This window comes from Lethenteron reissneri, chromosome 47, assembly GCF_015708825.2.
Source record: "Lethenteron reissneri isolate LAM-NWPU_2019-01 chromosome 47, ASM1570882v1, whole genome shotgun sequence".
Lineage (NCBI taxonomy): Eukaryota > Metazoa > Chordata > Hyperoartia > Petromyzontiformes > Petromyzontidae > Lethenteron > Lethenteron reissneri.
Window position 1 is genome coordinate 6699103 of NC_083825.1, and position 16925 is coordinate 6716027.

General features: G+C 48.1%; 1 protein-coding gene across 5 annotated transcripts in view; it reads right to left on the bottom strand.

Annotated features, from left to right (window-relative positions):
* The window catches only part of LOC133354409 (maternal embryonic leucine zipper kinase-like), a 28856-nt gene extending 14945 nt beyond the window's left edge, over window positions 1–13911 (bottom strand). For 2 of the 5 annotated variants that reach the window (XM_061571220.1, XM_061571217.1), the window contains exons 1-15: window positions 13854–13911; window positions 13617–13709; window positions 10634–10772; window positions 9652–9737; window positions 8834–8950; window positions 8033–8176; window positions 6973–7041; window positions 6435–6527; window positions 5636–5734; window positions 5032–5100; window positions 3943–4041; window positions 3520–3606; window positions 2771–2923; window positions 1864–2052; window positions 886–1297 (exon numbers count right to left, since the gene is read on the bottom strand). In XM_061571220.1, coding sequence (XP_061427204.1) covers window positions 886–1297; window positions 1864–2052; window positions 2771–2923; window positions 3520–3606; window positions 3943–4041; window positions 5032–5100; window positions 5636–5734; window positions 6435–6527; window positions 6973–7041; window positions 8033–8176; window positions 8834–8950; window positions 9652–9737; window positions 10634–10700 — 1684 coding nt within the window. In that variant the 5' untranslated portion in view covers window positions 10701–10772; window positions 13617–13709; window positions 13854–13911. Of the gene's footprint in view, window positions 1–885; window positions 1298–1863; window positions 2053–2770; window positions 2924–3519; window positions 3607–3942; window positions 4042–5031; window positions 5101–5635; window positions 5735–6434; window positions 6528–6972; window positions 7042–8032; window positions 8177–8833; window positions 8951–9651; window positions 9738–10633; window positions 10773–13616; window positions 13710–13773 lie in introns of all 5 variants that reach the window. The other 3 variants (XM_061571219.1, XM_061571221.1, XM_061571218.1) reach the window with 3 other exon arrangements.
* Between the last annotated feature and the right edge of the window lie 3014 nt (window positions 13912–16925).

The following is a 16925-nucleotide window of genomic DNA, read 5'->3' on the forward strand; positions in this document are numbered from 1 at the left end:
CAATAAAATAATAAAAATATAAAACAAAAAAATTATCACGACGTTTCGACTGCAACACAAGCAATCATCATCAGGTGTGAAAAACAGCAAGAAAATTTGAAAAAAGTGGCTGTGCAGAGGCTTGCTGTGTTTTTCACACCTGATGATGATTGCTTGTGTTGCAGTTGAAACGTCGCGAGAATTGTATTTTTTATATTTTTATTATTTTATTGTTTCCCTTCTACGTGACTTTACCGAAAGAACCAAGAATATGAATCCCTGCAGTCACGATAGCTTTAAATCATTATTATTATTTTACCAAGTAAGGCTCACTGAGCTATCTAGCTCTTATTCAGAAGCCACCTGGCCACAAATGGTAGCTCAACGAAGTGGCTTATCTCGTGGAAATTTAAAGCAGCCAAATACTTTAAATGTACTTTGATTCCACTCCAAATATACAGCAGGCATCAGGGTCGGGATCGAATCTATGGACCTCCTGTGTACCAGGCGACTTCGCAGGAACCACCTGAAAATAAGTCTCGAGTCCTCCGAGAGACTTTCCTGAACAAACCATGACAAAGAATATAATAATTATCAATCAATCAGCAGGTGCCCAAGCCTTTCTGAAATGTCTCCAGCTTTCCCAGCACACCACGTAGCACAGTGCCATCTCTACCTGCAAGTCAGCTCGGCTTTTCCACCGCTTGCTAAGAGCTGTGCCGCATATGTACGTTTGTAATTTAAACTTCGTTCGCACCATACAGTCAACCGTGCTAATCGGAGGTGCGGGAAAGGGACAACAAACTAAACGCAAAAAGCAGTTTCAAAGAAATGAGTTTTCAACATAACGAGCACGGCTCAGCCACGAACTCTTCACCAACTCGGCGCCGTCGGCTGCGTTCGTACCCTGCGGTGCTTGCCACGACGCCACCACCTCCTTCACCCATGCCGGAGTCCTCGCCACCGCTTTCCTCTCCGAGTCCGACTCGGCTACGGCACCGGTCCGGCACGTCGGGGAACCCGGCGTGAGGGCGACGAGCGTGTTGGGCGTCCTGGCCTGCGCCGGCGTCGAGTGCGGAGTGGCGGCATTCCCCTTCCCACCGGGCGTTTTGCGTTTGAGTGGCGATGATGCAGAGGAAAGAGACGACGTAGAGGAGGATGACGATGAGGAGGAGGTGCTGGGTTTGGGAGGGCGGCCGTGGGGAACGTTCTCCTTGCCGCCAGGCCTCGTCGCCGCTGCCGGGGCGGTGGCTCGCGCCTGTCGCGGTTGTGCCACGTCGTACTCCGTCGTCTCGGATTTGGGTCGGGGCTTCTTGGCCTAAGAAGGATGCATGGGGGAGGTCACAGGTCAACGAGAACGGTCGCTCTGAGGTGTTAATGGGAAATCTAAATGAAGGCTTGACAAATCCATGCCGTCATTGTTTTTTTTTTTACATACTTCACCACACTGGTCGGTGCAGGTTGAAGACTGGGAGGGCAGGACCTATTATTAAATGATGCTGAGGACAAACCCAGTTTGAAAAGCATTGCCCGATCCATCTGTTGCAGTTTCGTGGTTTGCACGATTTACCACAAACCCGGCGACCCCAGTTCGCTCACGGCTAACACCAGCGAGAATTCTCTGAATCAACCCTGAGCCTCCGTAGGTCGACTCAAATGAGTATCTGGCATGGTGTTGTAAACATCGCCATTGGGGAGACAAAGACGGCCGGGGGTGGTACTGGCCACCCATCCCATCGTGTGCCGTGCCGGCCTTCCTAGGTGCTACTTGCTAGCAACACTTGCCCCAACAGTCTGTTCGGGGAGATCTTTGTCTCTATACGTGCGCGTGTTTGCGTGCGAATATGTGTGTGTGTGCGTGTGCGCACACGCGCACATCCATACCGGCGGTCGGCCTGAGCAATGCCTCTCCCTTCTGAAGGGGCAGTCGTCAAAGTAAGAGTCGGTGTCGTCAAAGTCCATGGAGCCAAACACGTACGGCGCGTCCTCCTCCTCATCCTCCTGCTCCACATCGTCTCCTCGCTCCTCGACCCCTCCGCCAGGTGGTGCCATGAACGCCAGCGCCTTTCTTGACTGCGGGACAGTAAAGACCGATAAAACTATGACGGTGATGACGACAAGGAAGACAATGACGATGAAATGACGGTACGTCTCGCGCACTCAATACGCTTGATGTGTCAGCGTTCTATTACAATGACGATAACGGATTAAAAAATAATCATCGCACAACACGCACACACAATCAATAATGCACCACACACACACACATGCAATGATACAGAAAGGATCTAAGGAAATAAGCACCAGTGTGAGATCATGTTTGCAAGTATTTTGAGTACATACTATTAAAAAAATATTTTCAAAACGACCTAAACAATTTTTATTTTACCAAATAAGGCCGACTAAGCTATGTATCTATGTTGAACTTTTTGTCACACCGTACGTAGCCAACCGTGCTAATCGGAGGTGCTAATCGGAGCTCTATAGTTATTTTTAGAAGTGACCTGGCCACAATTGATAGCTCAACAAAGTAGCTTATCTTGTGGAAATGCATAGCAGCCAAATACTCAAAACGCACGATGTAGATTCTAAATGTGGAGGGAAAAACCGGAGAGCCCGGAGAAAAATCCACACGACCACAGGGAGTGAGACACCGCAAACTCCAAATATACAGCAGGTGTCACAGTCGGGATCAAACCCACGCGATCCCGTATACCAGGCGGTTAACATCTCGCCACACCGGGCGTACAAGCGCATGCAAGCGTGCTCGTGGGCGTGCGTGCGAGCACACCTTGTTGGCGTGTGCGTGTGGCGTAGAGGCGACGCGCACGCGGGGGCAGGAGCGGGGGGCGGTGACACCCGGGGGCAACAGACGCACAGGGCGACCCAGCGCCTTCTTGGCGAGCAGCAGCAGGTAGCAGGCTGTGAACTCGTCGTAGCGCCACTGCAACAGAGACCAAATATCCCCCATATAGCCTTAACAGACTGTTGAGGCAAGTGCTGTTCATAAACGAAACTGCAAAAACTAAGACATACACCTCCTACATATAAACAGCTGCAATTTTTCCAACTAATTGGAAGTGATGTGTCCACAGCTCTTGTGCCAGGCTAGGTGCACTTGTGCATAGGCCACATGAAATGTTGAAGGCTCACTGGCATGTGGTGACGGGACAAACCCAGGTGTTATGGGTTGACCGAGGTGATTGGACGGTGCACCACCCGTGATCCCCACCCGCTGTGTTTTAACTACCTGGTGCTCTGCATTGTCCTAAGCGCCACTCCTCTGCAGTTGCCTCCAACTGCCCAGTAGCGTCCTTTACGAGTCTCCTCCACAGAAACAAATCTTAACACCGCCGGTCCCAGTCAACAACGCATCGTCGAATCTCCTCTCGTTTAGCCCTCTCTATCCGACCAAACGTAAGCCGCTTGGGGACATGCAATGGTCTAGGATACCTGCGTCAAAATGTGTGCACAATTTATTATTTGCAATGAACCAATGTTTCGGCCTAAACCACTGCCACCGTCACACGATGGGCGCACCTCCGAGACCAGCTCTGCCGTCCGCTGCTTGGACTTCTTTCCGAAGACGGCGAGTTCCGTCACGCAGTCCTCGTCCACGTGAAGCAGCTGGCACAGGCACAGAGAACGAAGCGACGTCGCTTGAACGGACCACTGCGAAGATAACTCCTACGTTTACGGAGTTTTTTTGTTATTGTCCAGTTAAAAAATGAAAAATGTTCACAATTTTATCGTGATATGACTGTCACGTCACGAAACGAAGTGTCCATCCAGATCTCTGGCAAAGCAGGACAAGACCGACCGTGTTAGTGAATGGCTCACAGTAGAGGGCACTGCTTTCCCATAATTCGAGAGTTGACGTCAATAGCCTGATGGATCAATGAATTAATATCTTATCAGAAGCAAGAGAGAGAGCGCGAGAGAGAGTGTGTGGACGGGAGTTACCGGGAACTTGCTGTGCCACTCTACGGGACAGCCATAGCCACTCATCAGCCAAGGGTGACCTAGGAGATGTCTCACGGCCAAGCGACGCGTCGGGTCCACCTATGTGATCACACACATGGAACAGCAAAATACAAAGATCCCCCACATGTAGTCATACAGACAGCTGGGGGACAAGCGCTGTCAGCCAGTACCTACTAAGGCTGGAACGGCGCACAAGGGGTGACGTGGCCTGCACCAAAGCCGTCCACTTTTGTCTCCTTAATGCTGATATTTACACGCACAGCAACAGGTAATCATTTAAGGCCGAGTCAACTTCAGAGCGGTTCAGATAATCAGCACTAATATTAGCCGTGGCGAGAAAGAAAAACTCAGGTTGCCAGAATCACCAGTGATATTAGACCGGTTTGTACCGTAATCTACTAACCACCGCCCCACCTCACATTCACTCATATGCACGCACGCGCTCAATTTCATACACTCACGCACATGTATGCGCAACCGCCCAAACAGCAACGCACACACGTGCATACATTTAAGCATGTACGCACACACACACACAGTGGCACTCTTGCTTACTGGCTTACTTAACAAACGAAGCCGCGGGTTACCAACTCAAACATACCATTGGTACCTCATTTTTCAGTAAAAAATATGATTGTTTTTTTACCCTTTTATCTGGCAACAAAACTGACACCTTTTTTACGAGGAGTCATGTTTGCATAGACCACAATACCTGCAGTCATAATGCAAACAAAAAACATAACTCTGATAATATATGCACTATATGCAGGACAGTGCATATATTATCAGAGTTATGTTTTTTGTTTGCATTATGACTGCAAATATTGTGGTCTATGCAAACATGACTCCTCGTAAAAAAGGTGTCAATTTTGTTGCCAGATAAAAGGGTAAAAAACCAATTATCAACTCAAACATACATAATAATTATTATATTACTGGTCGCGAAAACCTGTGTGTTAAACTTAACACATTATCGATGAGCATGGCCACACCGTAAGGGCATCCCACAGCAGCTCACGCAAACCTTCACCTGCAGGAGTTGGTCTAGGAGTGTAGCGAGCAACTCACCTGCAGGAGCTGGTCGAGGAGTGTCACGCTCTCGCGAGACAGCCACTTTGGTATCTCGTACTTCCCCCTCTGAACAAAGGAAACCAAGTTTCTCACGTTAACAAACATCATCATCGTCGTCGTCGCCGTTATTTTCATACCACTAGAGATTTATTCAGATGTTTTAAAATACAGATGCCTTTCAAGCCCGCGTCCTTGGTAACGTGTCAGCTCTTATCTATTACAACTTTAATGGTGCAGTTTGTTGCTGGCTACTTGGCCTTTAGAGCCTTTGGGCCTGTGCTCAGCAACTGTGATAATATTTTAGTTTTCTTATCGGGCGCCATGATGGTGAGATGTTAACTACCTCACCTGGTATACAGGAGGTCGTGGGTTCGATCCTGGCACCTGTATATTTGGAAGTTGCATGTTCTCCCCATGGTCGTATGCATTTTTTTTTCTGGTCCTCCAGTTGTTTCCCTCCACATTAAGAAATGTGCGTATAGTGATTGGCTGATATAAATTTCCACGTAGTAAGCCACTCCGTTGAGCTACCTTTTGTGGCTGGGTCGCTGGTAAAATTTAAATAGTAAAATAAACTTAAATGTCAGAGAGCCACACACACCTGGATCTTGCGATACAATGCCATCACGTTGTCATCATCAAACGGGAGGAAGCCACAGAGGAGGGCGTAGAGCAGAACACCCATGCTCCACAGGTCCGCCTGTACGACGCACACATAAACGCGCAAGACAAAGATCCCCCAGAAAGCCTTAACAGATTTTGGGGCAAGTGCTGTTAGCGAGCACCGATGAACAAAGACAACGGAGGATACGGTGAAGTTTCGATTTAAAGCTTTCGTGACTGCAGGGATTCATCTTCTTGGTTCTTTCGGTAAAGTCACGTAGAAGGGAAGTAATAAAATTATAATAAGTATAACCCGTAAAAACAAAGTTTTTCACTATAAATCCTTTATATGCGTGGCGGCTAGAGTCCTCTCGTCCTCTGGCTTGAGATGGCTGCCACCTATGGGTCAGATGATTGCATTGCACCATTAAGCAATTGGTAATTAAATATAATATCTTTGTCCTAAAAAATGTAAAATTTTGGAAAAAAATTTTCACGAACATTAATTGTCACGCACAACGAGTCTGTGTGGAAAATGTCAGCTCGATTGGATCACAGGACGTGGGTTAAAAAACGACCGAAAGATTTGCACGGTCCTAAGCAAGCAAGCGAACTTAATATAAAGGATTTAAAAATAAAACATAATAAAATAATTCTCACGACGTTTCGGCCACAATGCAAGCAACCGTCCTCAGGTGAAGACAGACAACTACCGCGTTACAGGAGAACAGACTGCACTGCATTTGTGAAACGACGTGAAAGGGGGAGACGTAAATCGTTGTGCGCGTGTTTCGTACCTCCGAGCCACAGTAGGGTTTTCCCTGGATGAGCTCTGGTGCAGCGTACGCCGGGCTGCCGCAACAGGTCTCCAGGTGGCAATCCAGCCCGCCCTGCAACCGCGACGCACAATGCCAACACAGCCATTCCACCAGCGCAGCAGCGTACGCTTTAAACTTGGTGTCAACACACGGACACGTTGCCACACGGGCCAACACTCGCACCGCTATACTCTCAGAGGCAACCGCTCGCTTCACTGTTATACACCACCAGCACAGACACAACTGCACCACCACTAATATACCGGAACACAACCACGCCAACATTAAATGCACCCCACCACTCTATATAGGCACAAACAACACAAGCTAACAACAACAAAGATCCACAACACCACGAACGCTTTACAGATATCTATCACACTAAAACACTGCCACAACCACACCACCAAAAAGACACAATCACGCCACTACCGGCACACAGACATAAACAACACAACCACTGCGTCACTATAAAGAGACCCCTACCCATCCCACCACGTATCCTCCGCCCCCCCACCTTGGGACGAGCGCAGAGCCCGAAATCGATGAGCTTGAGGTTGTGGTTCTCATCGATGAGGAGGTTCTCCTGCAGGAGGAGTCACAGTCAGAAATCAGTGAGCTATGAAGCTCTTTTTCACGGATGTCCAGCAGTTACGAAGCGGGAGAGTGATCCTCACACATTGTTTTTTTCCATGGCCACTCGTGATCCAAGCGTGGTCTTCCAGGTCAGGCTGCGTGTTGAGCATTCTTCTGTCAAGCTTTCACCACGCACCACTGCAGGAATCTTTAAAAGTTAAAGATGCCCACTGGGAAAAGGTATGTGCTCAACAAGCGGCCTAGTTAGGAAGACCATGCACTTGCGTGTGGAAGAGTGATTAAAGAGCGAAAAGGACAGAACGATGAATATAAAGTTTGTTCTTATTATGATTATTACAACTTAGAGATGGAACCAGCTCACTTCCAAGGGTGCAAAAAAGGACAGGAAGGACACAGAAACTGGCGGACGGCACAGTGGAATGGAAGGACCATACCGCAGGACACAAGCAAAGAAGAATGGACGGAGAGGGAAAATAAAGGAGACAGCAACAGAAAGACACGGAATGAGGAACAGAAAGACAGAGGCAGAAGGATGGATGGCAGAGGTCGCAAACGGGTTTTGATTCCTTACCGGTACCCATACCCGGCTGCACCAGGGTCGCAAACGGGTACCCGTACCCATACCTGGCCGTACCCGTACCCTACCCGTACCCAGCCGGGTACGGGTAGGGTACGGGTATCGGGTACCTGATTGCGACCTCTGGGATGAAGCCATGTTGCAGGTGCGGGTGGGTTGATTCTAGGAACTTGAATTGTGAGAAGAGACAAGACGTTGGGAAATGAGTGACAAACAGTTACTCACCAGTGACTCACGGTCTACCCGTACCCGGCCGCACCAGGGTCGCAAACGGGTACCCGTACCCGGCCGGGTACGGGTAGCCGGGTATCGGGTAGGGTACGGGTATCGGGTACCCGGTTGCGACCTCTGATGGACAGATGGACTAAGGCGGCCAGTCGACACAGCCTCGTGTGCCTCTCACCGGCTTGAGGTCACGGTGTGCGAATCCCTGGCTGTGGACGTAGGCGATGGCCGACACGATCTGCCGGAAGAAGACACGTGCCTCCTCCTCGGGCAGGCGGTCCCGCGCGATGATGTAATCGAATAGCTCCCCGCCCGGGCAGTACTGTGGGACAGGCACACGCCGTGAGACTCTCTGGCAATTTTGCGCCTGGCGAAGCTACGGGCAAAATACTTTAACCAAGCCTCGTTAGTGATGAAGCTCTTCTTTACATCATTCGCTGAGATAGCTCTGGGTTATCTGGCTTTTTCTCACACAAAGCCAAACACTCATTAATGTATTTGGCCAAACGTCCCAATGTAACACACCTTCCTGCCGACATAGCCTTGACATTCAGTGAGGTTTTCCTGGGAAAACGAAGGGCATTATCATCCTAGATTTGAAGTTTTCGTGACTGCAAGGATCCATACTCTTTGGTTCTTTCGGTAAAGTCACGTAGGTGAAAATAAAATAAAAAATAACTAAATCACGACGTTTCGGAGGCAACACAAGCTTCCGTCATCAGGTGGGACAACCCCAGCAAAAAATTTTTACTGTAGTGGGCAGAGAGAGCTGTATGTGACAAGCGATTATATAGGGTAAGAGCAAGGGAGGAGGGATGCAGGGGGGGGGGGCGGCATGTGGAGTCAGGGGCGGGGGCTTAAGCTGTCATTATTTACTGTAGCCCCCAGGTAATTAGGATATTATCATATTATCATCAGTAATGGACTCTCTCTGGAAGGGGATGTGGACAGTGACTCACTACTGGTGACTGTTTCTCACCTCCAGCACCATGAAGATTTTCGTCTTTGTCTCGATCACCTGGTAGAGACGACACACGTGCTGGTGGCTCAGGCTCTTCATGGCTTCTATCTCGGTCTTCACTCGTGGCAAATCATCCTGCACAAACACACAAACACACCCACACAGATTGCTCATGCAGTATTACAGACTGTGGAGTCAAGTGCTGTTCAGAAGCACCTGTTGAAGTTTCCATGTTAGACGAGAAAGTGGCCACCACAACGCCCAACCACCTTTGTCTTCACAGTGCTGATGTTTGCACACTCCACCAGATACTCATTTAAGGCTGAGTCGACCTACGAGAGAACCAGGACAAGTTCGGTTCAGTTGCCACTAATTTTACCCATGGGTGATAACTGAAATCGTGCAGTAGCACAGCGCATGAACCACTACGCCAATCTTGCTCACACACACTAACCCTAAACATTTATTTTGCATGGTAGACACGAGGGGCAAGCACTGTTAGAGAACCCAGATTATGGTCAGGATTGCATACAAAAGGAATATTATAGCCATAATCACTCCCTTTATCTCCACAGGGCTGAAGTTGACACATAACAGCTGGTACTCAATTCCAGCTGAGTTGACCTACAGGAGTCCCAGGCCTGGTTGGGATTGCAATTACAACCGACGGGTATGGCCAGAAATCAAAACGAAGGGCGCACATATCGTGGTACGGCAGGCTAACCATTACATCGCCACTTAAACTGAACAAGTGTTGTTGAATGCAATTGCATGACTCTCAGGGAAAGCGCTGGTGTGTTGAGTGCAGAACAAAACACACATACACACGCACATACCCCAAGCTCAGCCTTGTCCATGATTTTGATGGCCACCTTCTCCCCCGTGAGCAGGTGACGCGCGACCTTTACCTTGGCAAACCCACCTGGGGAGAGGGGTGAGCGGGAGAGGGGGGGCAAAAATAACGTGAGGATTCCTGAAAATGTACCAAAAAAGTGCTCATCCGTGACCCCAAACCGTGATCCCGAATTGTGGCGATTCATAGACTCGCAGGGACTGTGAATCATTCCATCATTAAGTTAGCCTTGGTAGCTGGTGCGGGAGACACAGGGAGGAGGGCAGGTGAGTAAAATATGTGCAAGGGTAGATGGGCGCAAGGTTGTTGCAGGAATAGCACATGGGAAGAAAGGTGATGAACATGGAAGCACCAGGGTGGAGAGCGAGTGGCAGGCCTCGAAAGAGGTGGATGCAAATGGTGAACCAGGATATGAAAGACTGTTGAGTGGGTGCGGAGTAGCCCAGGACTGGAATGAATGACTAAACATTTCAAACAAAAAATTTATTTTACCAGGAAAGGCCCAGAGCTGTATGGCTCTTTTCAGAAACGACCTGGCCACAAATGATAGCTCAACAAAGTGGTCTATCGTGTGGAAATTTATAGTAGCTTAATACGCATTGTTCTAAATGTGGAAGAAAAAACCAGAGGACCCGGAGTAAAATCCACACAACCACAGGAAGAGAGAACACGCAAACTCCAAATATACAGGCATCAGGGGTGGGATTGAACCACGACCTCCTGTATACCTGGCAAGGTATTTAACATCTCAACACTGTGGCACTCCTGAATGAGCAAGAGGACCGGGAAGGCAGACCTCACATGAATGGGAAGTGGTAAACCAGGATATGAAGGCCTCTAGAGTGAATGTGGAAATGGCCTAGGACAGGAATGAGTGGGGGAATAGGACGAGGAAGGCAGGCGCCGTACAAATGGGGAAAATGCCAGGAAGAGCAGAAAGGCAGCACGTGGAGCAGTCGCCTTGCCTGAGCCGATGGTCTCCCTGAGCTCGTAGAGACGGAGCAGCTCATCGTAGTCATCCTGGGCCGTCATGGCGTCGTCCCGCCGCGTGTCGCTCCAGCAGTGAGACCCGGGGCAGTGAGGTGTGGGAGCAGCTCTGCAGCCCTGGTTGATTCACAAGAATGCAGCTATTAGCAACCTTTACAATTTTAACTTATTTTGGTCCGCTACTTTGTGGATGTTTGGACAATGCCATTAATGCGTTTTGCTTCATGTGGGAGCAAGCCGGAGTGCCTGGAGAAAACCCACCGCATCATAGGAGGCGATAACACTAGAAGGGCCTGCACAGATAGTCAAGCATCCATTGCTGCATTGCTATCTCCTGGCCACCTCAACACCTCAAAATGCTCAAATGATGGGTAAAGTGATGATTTCTCATTTACAGCCCTGAGCCAGTGGTTGAAATTCCACATTCCCATGACAGGGACAAAACACACCATAAAGCAACCACTTTGGCCTTCCCAGAAATTGGTACTCATTGTATACGCGGGGTTGTTCGGGGACGCCTATGGCGCCCCTCACAACCATTTACAGCCTTTGGCCGGGAAAGTCACAAAAAAATTGCACACGAGCGACGCATTCACGCAAGCACCCGATGCTCCGTTTTGAAGTTTTAAAATGAAACATCTTTGAATTGTATTATGTTTTGAATTAGATAATTGTATTTCTTCATTAAAAGCTTATATCATTTATACCTGGAAGACTTAATTGAAAACGACATTTCGTGTGAATTTTCTCTCGTCGTTAAGTAGATGGCCTTGCTGGGGGTTCAGTTCAATGCGGACTTTCACCTGTTTGGGATTACGGGATCGAGATAAAGCGACACAGAGCTGGCCGTGCGAGAAGACCGCCGTCTGCAGATCGATTCCAACGTAATCGAACGTTTATCCCTGCGCCTCCCTCGTTCATGACGGAAAGTGCAGCGTTCATCACAGATAAAGTTGTGCACTTATTTCAGAGTATACCCCGGAGAGCTGAAGGGTTGAGATCAATGTGTTCTGATTACAGGGAAGCCCTGTTTAAAACTAGTTTCTCCCAATACAGGAAAACAAAAACACACAAGTCTCCATGGCCAGTTCGCAGTTGGTTCTATCCCAGGGGTTTAAAACCTGTGGCTCCGGAACCAAACGCGGCTATTTTTTACAGAATAAAAAAAAAAAATGTCTCTTCTTGTTACTTTGGTTGCCAACTCCTGTTCTATACAAGCCAACTATTTACTCTTAGCCTGATCAGGTGTCAATACTCTGGGTCGCGATTGAATAACCGATTTTGTTCACTTTGTGGATAATTTAGTGGCCTCTGGTGGCTGGTGGGGTCACGTGAAACCTTTCCACACGACATGCGGCAAAGTCAGCGAATACAATCGACTCTCGTTCCACACGCGGTTCGATGCGTGATGTTTTATGAACTTAACGATAACTGGCGGCATCACTTGGCGATGCTGCGTTGGCAGTGGTGCACAAGCCCAAACAATAAAACATCTCAACACGTTTGTCAACAACACTGCAGCCTTAAAAAGGAAAAGTATATTACAGACGACGTTTCGGGCAATGGCTCCCCTTCAAATCACATAGAGGCACCAGAGAGATATACTGGATAATAAGAGTTGGAGACTGCTGAGAATTCTGAATCGGTATGCCCCGAAAAAAAAGTGGTGCAGTCTGATCGATTTGCGTCTCTATTATTGATCCTGGAGAGCTGATAACGATAATGATGGCTATGTTGACCCTGACTGGGACTCAAACTCATGTGTACAAGACTTAGAAGCTTGCTTCTCGATTAGATGATCTTTCATTACCCAACTCCGGTTCGAATCACAACAATTCAATACACTTGTCACGACAGTACGTAACAGCATGTTTGTCAATCCACTGCTGGATGGAGGCCTCCCTGTAAACGCACGGTGAGGTTCATGTCATCATACTTCACCACTCTGGTCAATGGCGTAAACAGAACTGCATTATATATCACTAGTTCGCGTAAGTGTAAATGTGTCACGTACACAGAACGCGACAATTAGTTACCACGTCAGGCCCACTAACTGGCACGTTCTGTTTAAGTAACAAATGTTAGTGGGTGGTGGAGGGTTATTGTTAGTAGCTCAGCTTATTGGAGAGTATATTGATGATATTGATATTGATGTAGTTTATATTTAGGGTATTTTTTACGTGGTGGTTTGGCTGCTGCAGCTCCTTACTATTAAAATTTCCCTCCCTTTATTATTGCTAATCCTACTTCCTCCCTTTATCACTGCTAATCCTACATAATACACGAGCATAATATGACTTTGAGACCCCCCCCCCACCACCTCCACATTCCACAAGTAGTGACTAATCCCATATCTGCATTTCCCATAAATATGCTAAATTCCTCTGTTGATATGTCAACTCCTTTGTCAAGGCTCTCTCCTCCTTTAACCCAGATTAAATATACGCTGCCAAGCTTGGTGGTGTTCATTGGGACGCGGTCTTTCCGACAGACCTGTTCTTCACCTGAGGACGGCTGCTTGCGTTGTGGCCGAAACGTCGTGAGAATTTTATTTTATATTATTTTATTTAATTGTTTTATTTTATTTTATTATGCTTTATTTTATTTTTTATTATTTTATTATTTCCCTCCCTGTTCTTCAGCTGAGGACGGCTGCTTGCGTTGTGGCCAAAACGTCGTGAGAATTGTATTTTATTATTTATTATGTTTTATTTTTATTTTATTATATTTTATTTTTATTATTTCCAGTCTACGTTACTTTACCGAAAGAACCAACAAGGTTACGACACATTTATACTTACGCGATGTAACACAAACCCCTCGATTAAAATTGCTCGCTAAAGCCTACGCGTTAACGTATATTACTACATATTGATCGCCGATCGTTAACCGCGATGAATCCACTGCTGGATGAAGGCATCCCCACGCCGTTCACTGTTACAGTGGCTTGCTGACACATACTTCACCACGTACGAGACGACGATCCGCCGGATTTCACCGCTCCGTCTCCCTCCGTTTGACGTCCCTCGGAACGCCGTTCGCTCGTCCGAGGCGCTGCAGTGATCGATAGAGGCCGGCAAACATTAAAAAAAACACCGCGTAAAAGTGCAATTCTTACCCGTGCGTCTGCGCCGCGGAGTTTGAAGCTGAATGCGCGCTGGTTTAATGGTTTTATCGATAGATTTGGTGATGTTTTACCGTCGAGTTTGGGATTTCGTGAACTTGAGGGGATATTTTTTAAAAGCGGAAAAACCGACGCGGGGTACGAACCGACCAATCAGCGCGCAGGGCGGGGCCTCACGGGAGACTCTACCATTCCTCGTACACACGGAGGGGGGAGGAGCAAGAAGGATTGTGATTGGCTCACAGTTGGAATGTACCAAGTCAGCGTTCGGGCGCGGGGGTGGAATAATCATTAGATAACACTGGTCAACACACTTTTTCTAGCATAAGGTTTTCAAACGGTTTTAAGGTAATTTTGGGGTGCTGATTCCAAATCTGGCATCAGTTTTTGTCTATCACATCAGGTTTTTGAGATATAAAATATTGCATTTTCAATAAAAACTGCTGAAGATAAATATTAAATAAATGTGGATATCTACATAAAATGATATTATAAACACACTATCCTAAAAATACAGCACCATATTTTAACACTAAAGCAGTCATTGACTCGCAACAACTTGCAATCATAAGTGATAGAGTTAATTTCGGGTAAAATCAGTGAAAATGGGGTATGCCGATAGCATCAAAATGAGACGTGATAGAGCAATTCATATTCTTTGGGTCTTTCGATAAAGTCACGTAAATCGTCCCGATGACGATCGCTTGTGTTGCGATCGAAACGTCGTCGTTTTTGTTATTTTCTTTCAACCTATCTACGTGACTTTACCGAAAGGCCCAAAAAATTTAAACGTAAGTAGCTTGAGGAAAATAACATTGGGCATAGAACTCCCGTTTCTGGGATATTTAATTAGATACGTGTCAATTGTATTGCAGAAGTACTCCTACGGAGCTGAAGTGGCTACATTTTGCGAAGGCGGAGAGCCTCTACAGCATTACATGTGTAATGACTCGAACTTTAGAGGTTTATTTTATTTCACGTAACATAGCTTAGGACCCCGTCGTCATGAGATAATGCCGACGTGGAGATCGAATGACCGAGCTGACCGTGATGACTTGTAGACAGTGATGACGTGAAGACAGCGACGACGGCCCGAGTCCCTCTCCACAAACCCCGAACATCATTTATCGCCCTGCTTTTATCCTCGTGGATTCTCCGGGGGAATTTCCCCGGCTGCCTCTTTTGGACACTCTGGGGAATTTTCCAACCAAGAACCTCCAGACTTGCTGGCACCTTGTCTTTGCATCCAGCCTCGCTGACAACCCTGTCTTCACCTCGAGACTTACTGACACAGTCTTTACACAAGTCTAGTGTAATAGCGCCAGCTGATGGACAGCAGCGGCAGCTGTGGTGGACAGACAGCGCACACGCCGGTGAACGTGAGCACGGGGTGTGTTGGCAGAGCGGAGGAACTGGGGCAAGGGTCACGGAGGACCCCATCTGGAAGATACCTGGAACCTGCTGGCGGGTTCGAGAAGGTAGGCGCAGTCAGGGCGGAGCCAGGCCACGCTGGGAGCATAAAAGGAGCCGAGAGCGGGGGGCTCGAGGCTGCCGGTTCTGGGAGTGGACTCGTCTCGTCGTCGCTGTCGTCTCGTCGCCGCCATCGTCGTTGCCGTCTTCGCTAGATATTGCGCTGCCGGATAGTTGTTGGCTGTCCCAGTCTGCGCCGCCGGTGTTAGACGGCTCGTGTTGTGTATAGGCCAGGCTAAGCGACTGTAGAGAGCGTGCAGGCGAGACCGTGAATGTTCTAAAAAAAGGTGCCTCCGACAAACCTCGTCTCCGAATCACTGACGCTACACATGTTTGAGACTGTGAGCGTAACGATGTGATTAGGCAAGTGGAGCAACAATATACAATAAAGCCGAGGTGCGACCGTGCGAGACAAATCAAATATTGGGGCCCCACCTGACCCATTTCCGCACCCCTTAGCTGATAACGTCGTTACTACGCCACTGGGTCCTGCCCAAGCCCATGCGCTTACGTCTCTGAGCCGTCCATACCAGTGGTTCTTAACCCTTTTTGATATCAAATTCCAGAAGAGCAACATTTATCATGTCATATGGTTGACACATTGATTGATTAAATTTGAACTTCAATTTAAATGCTTCACTGCTCTCGCTATTCAACAAATTGGCATGATTCAGCGTCATGATTTCATTTCTAACATTGGTGTAGCGGTTCCTAAGCGGCCGGAGGGGAATACGCGATTTTAATACGTAGAACAGAGGCAGTAAATTGTAAGACGTTTTAAGCTTGGACACGATATTCTACGCATGTATTGAGGCTTTATATTAACCTTGCTGACCCCCCCACGTTGTGGACCAGAGGTCACGTGACGGACCTCTGCAGTAGTTCTGTCCTGTCTACTCTGTTAGAGACATCGTCTCATGACGTGACAGCGCAGTCGGGATGCAATTGTGGGGAAAAAACCCCATCACAAATCTTAATGAATCCTTAAATATATGCATTGTACTGGTAGGAACCCCCTGGTTACACCAGCCCACAAGGGAGTATTGTGTCCGTCCGTCGTGCAGGGAGGGGCTGGGTGGGAAGAAAGGGGCTGGGTGGGGAGGGTGGGGAGGGGCTGGGTGGGGAGGGAAGGGTGGGGAGGGGCTGGGTGGGGAGGGGCTGGGTGGGGAGAGTGGGGCTGGGTGGGGAGGGATGGGTGGGGAGAATGGGGAGGGGCTGGGTGGGGAGGGTGGGGAGGGGCTGGGTGGAAAGGGTGGGGCTGGGTGGGTGGAGAGGGACTGTCACCCCGTGGTGCCCTTATAAAACTCAACGTTTAACCTACTCACGCCGGCTTGTGCCCGCCCTCACAGTCGGGCATATTTGCGGAATACACCACGCCACCGTTGACCCTGGCCATTGACCGAGCAACCCAACGTTCCTACCAGCTCCCTCCGCAGGAATGTGTTAGACTGCAGAAGGAATGTGTTTATAACCACTAAAATATATACTCGATCACAAGGTTCGGAAACCAAAATAACAAGAAGAGACATTTTTTATTAGATTTAAAAAAAGCAGTATTCCAAGAGCCACAATGGATATGAATACGAGACGGTCGTCTCTAATCAATAAAGTCACGAAGCAGTCCTTCAAAAGCCGCATTTGACAACAATAAAAATACACCGGGAGATATGTTCTCT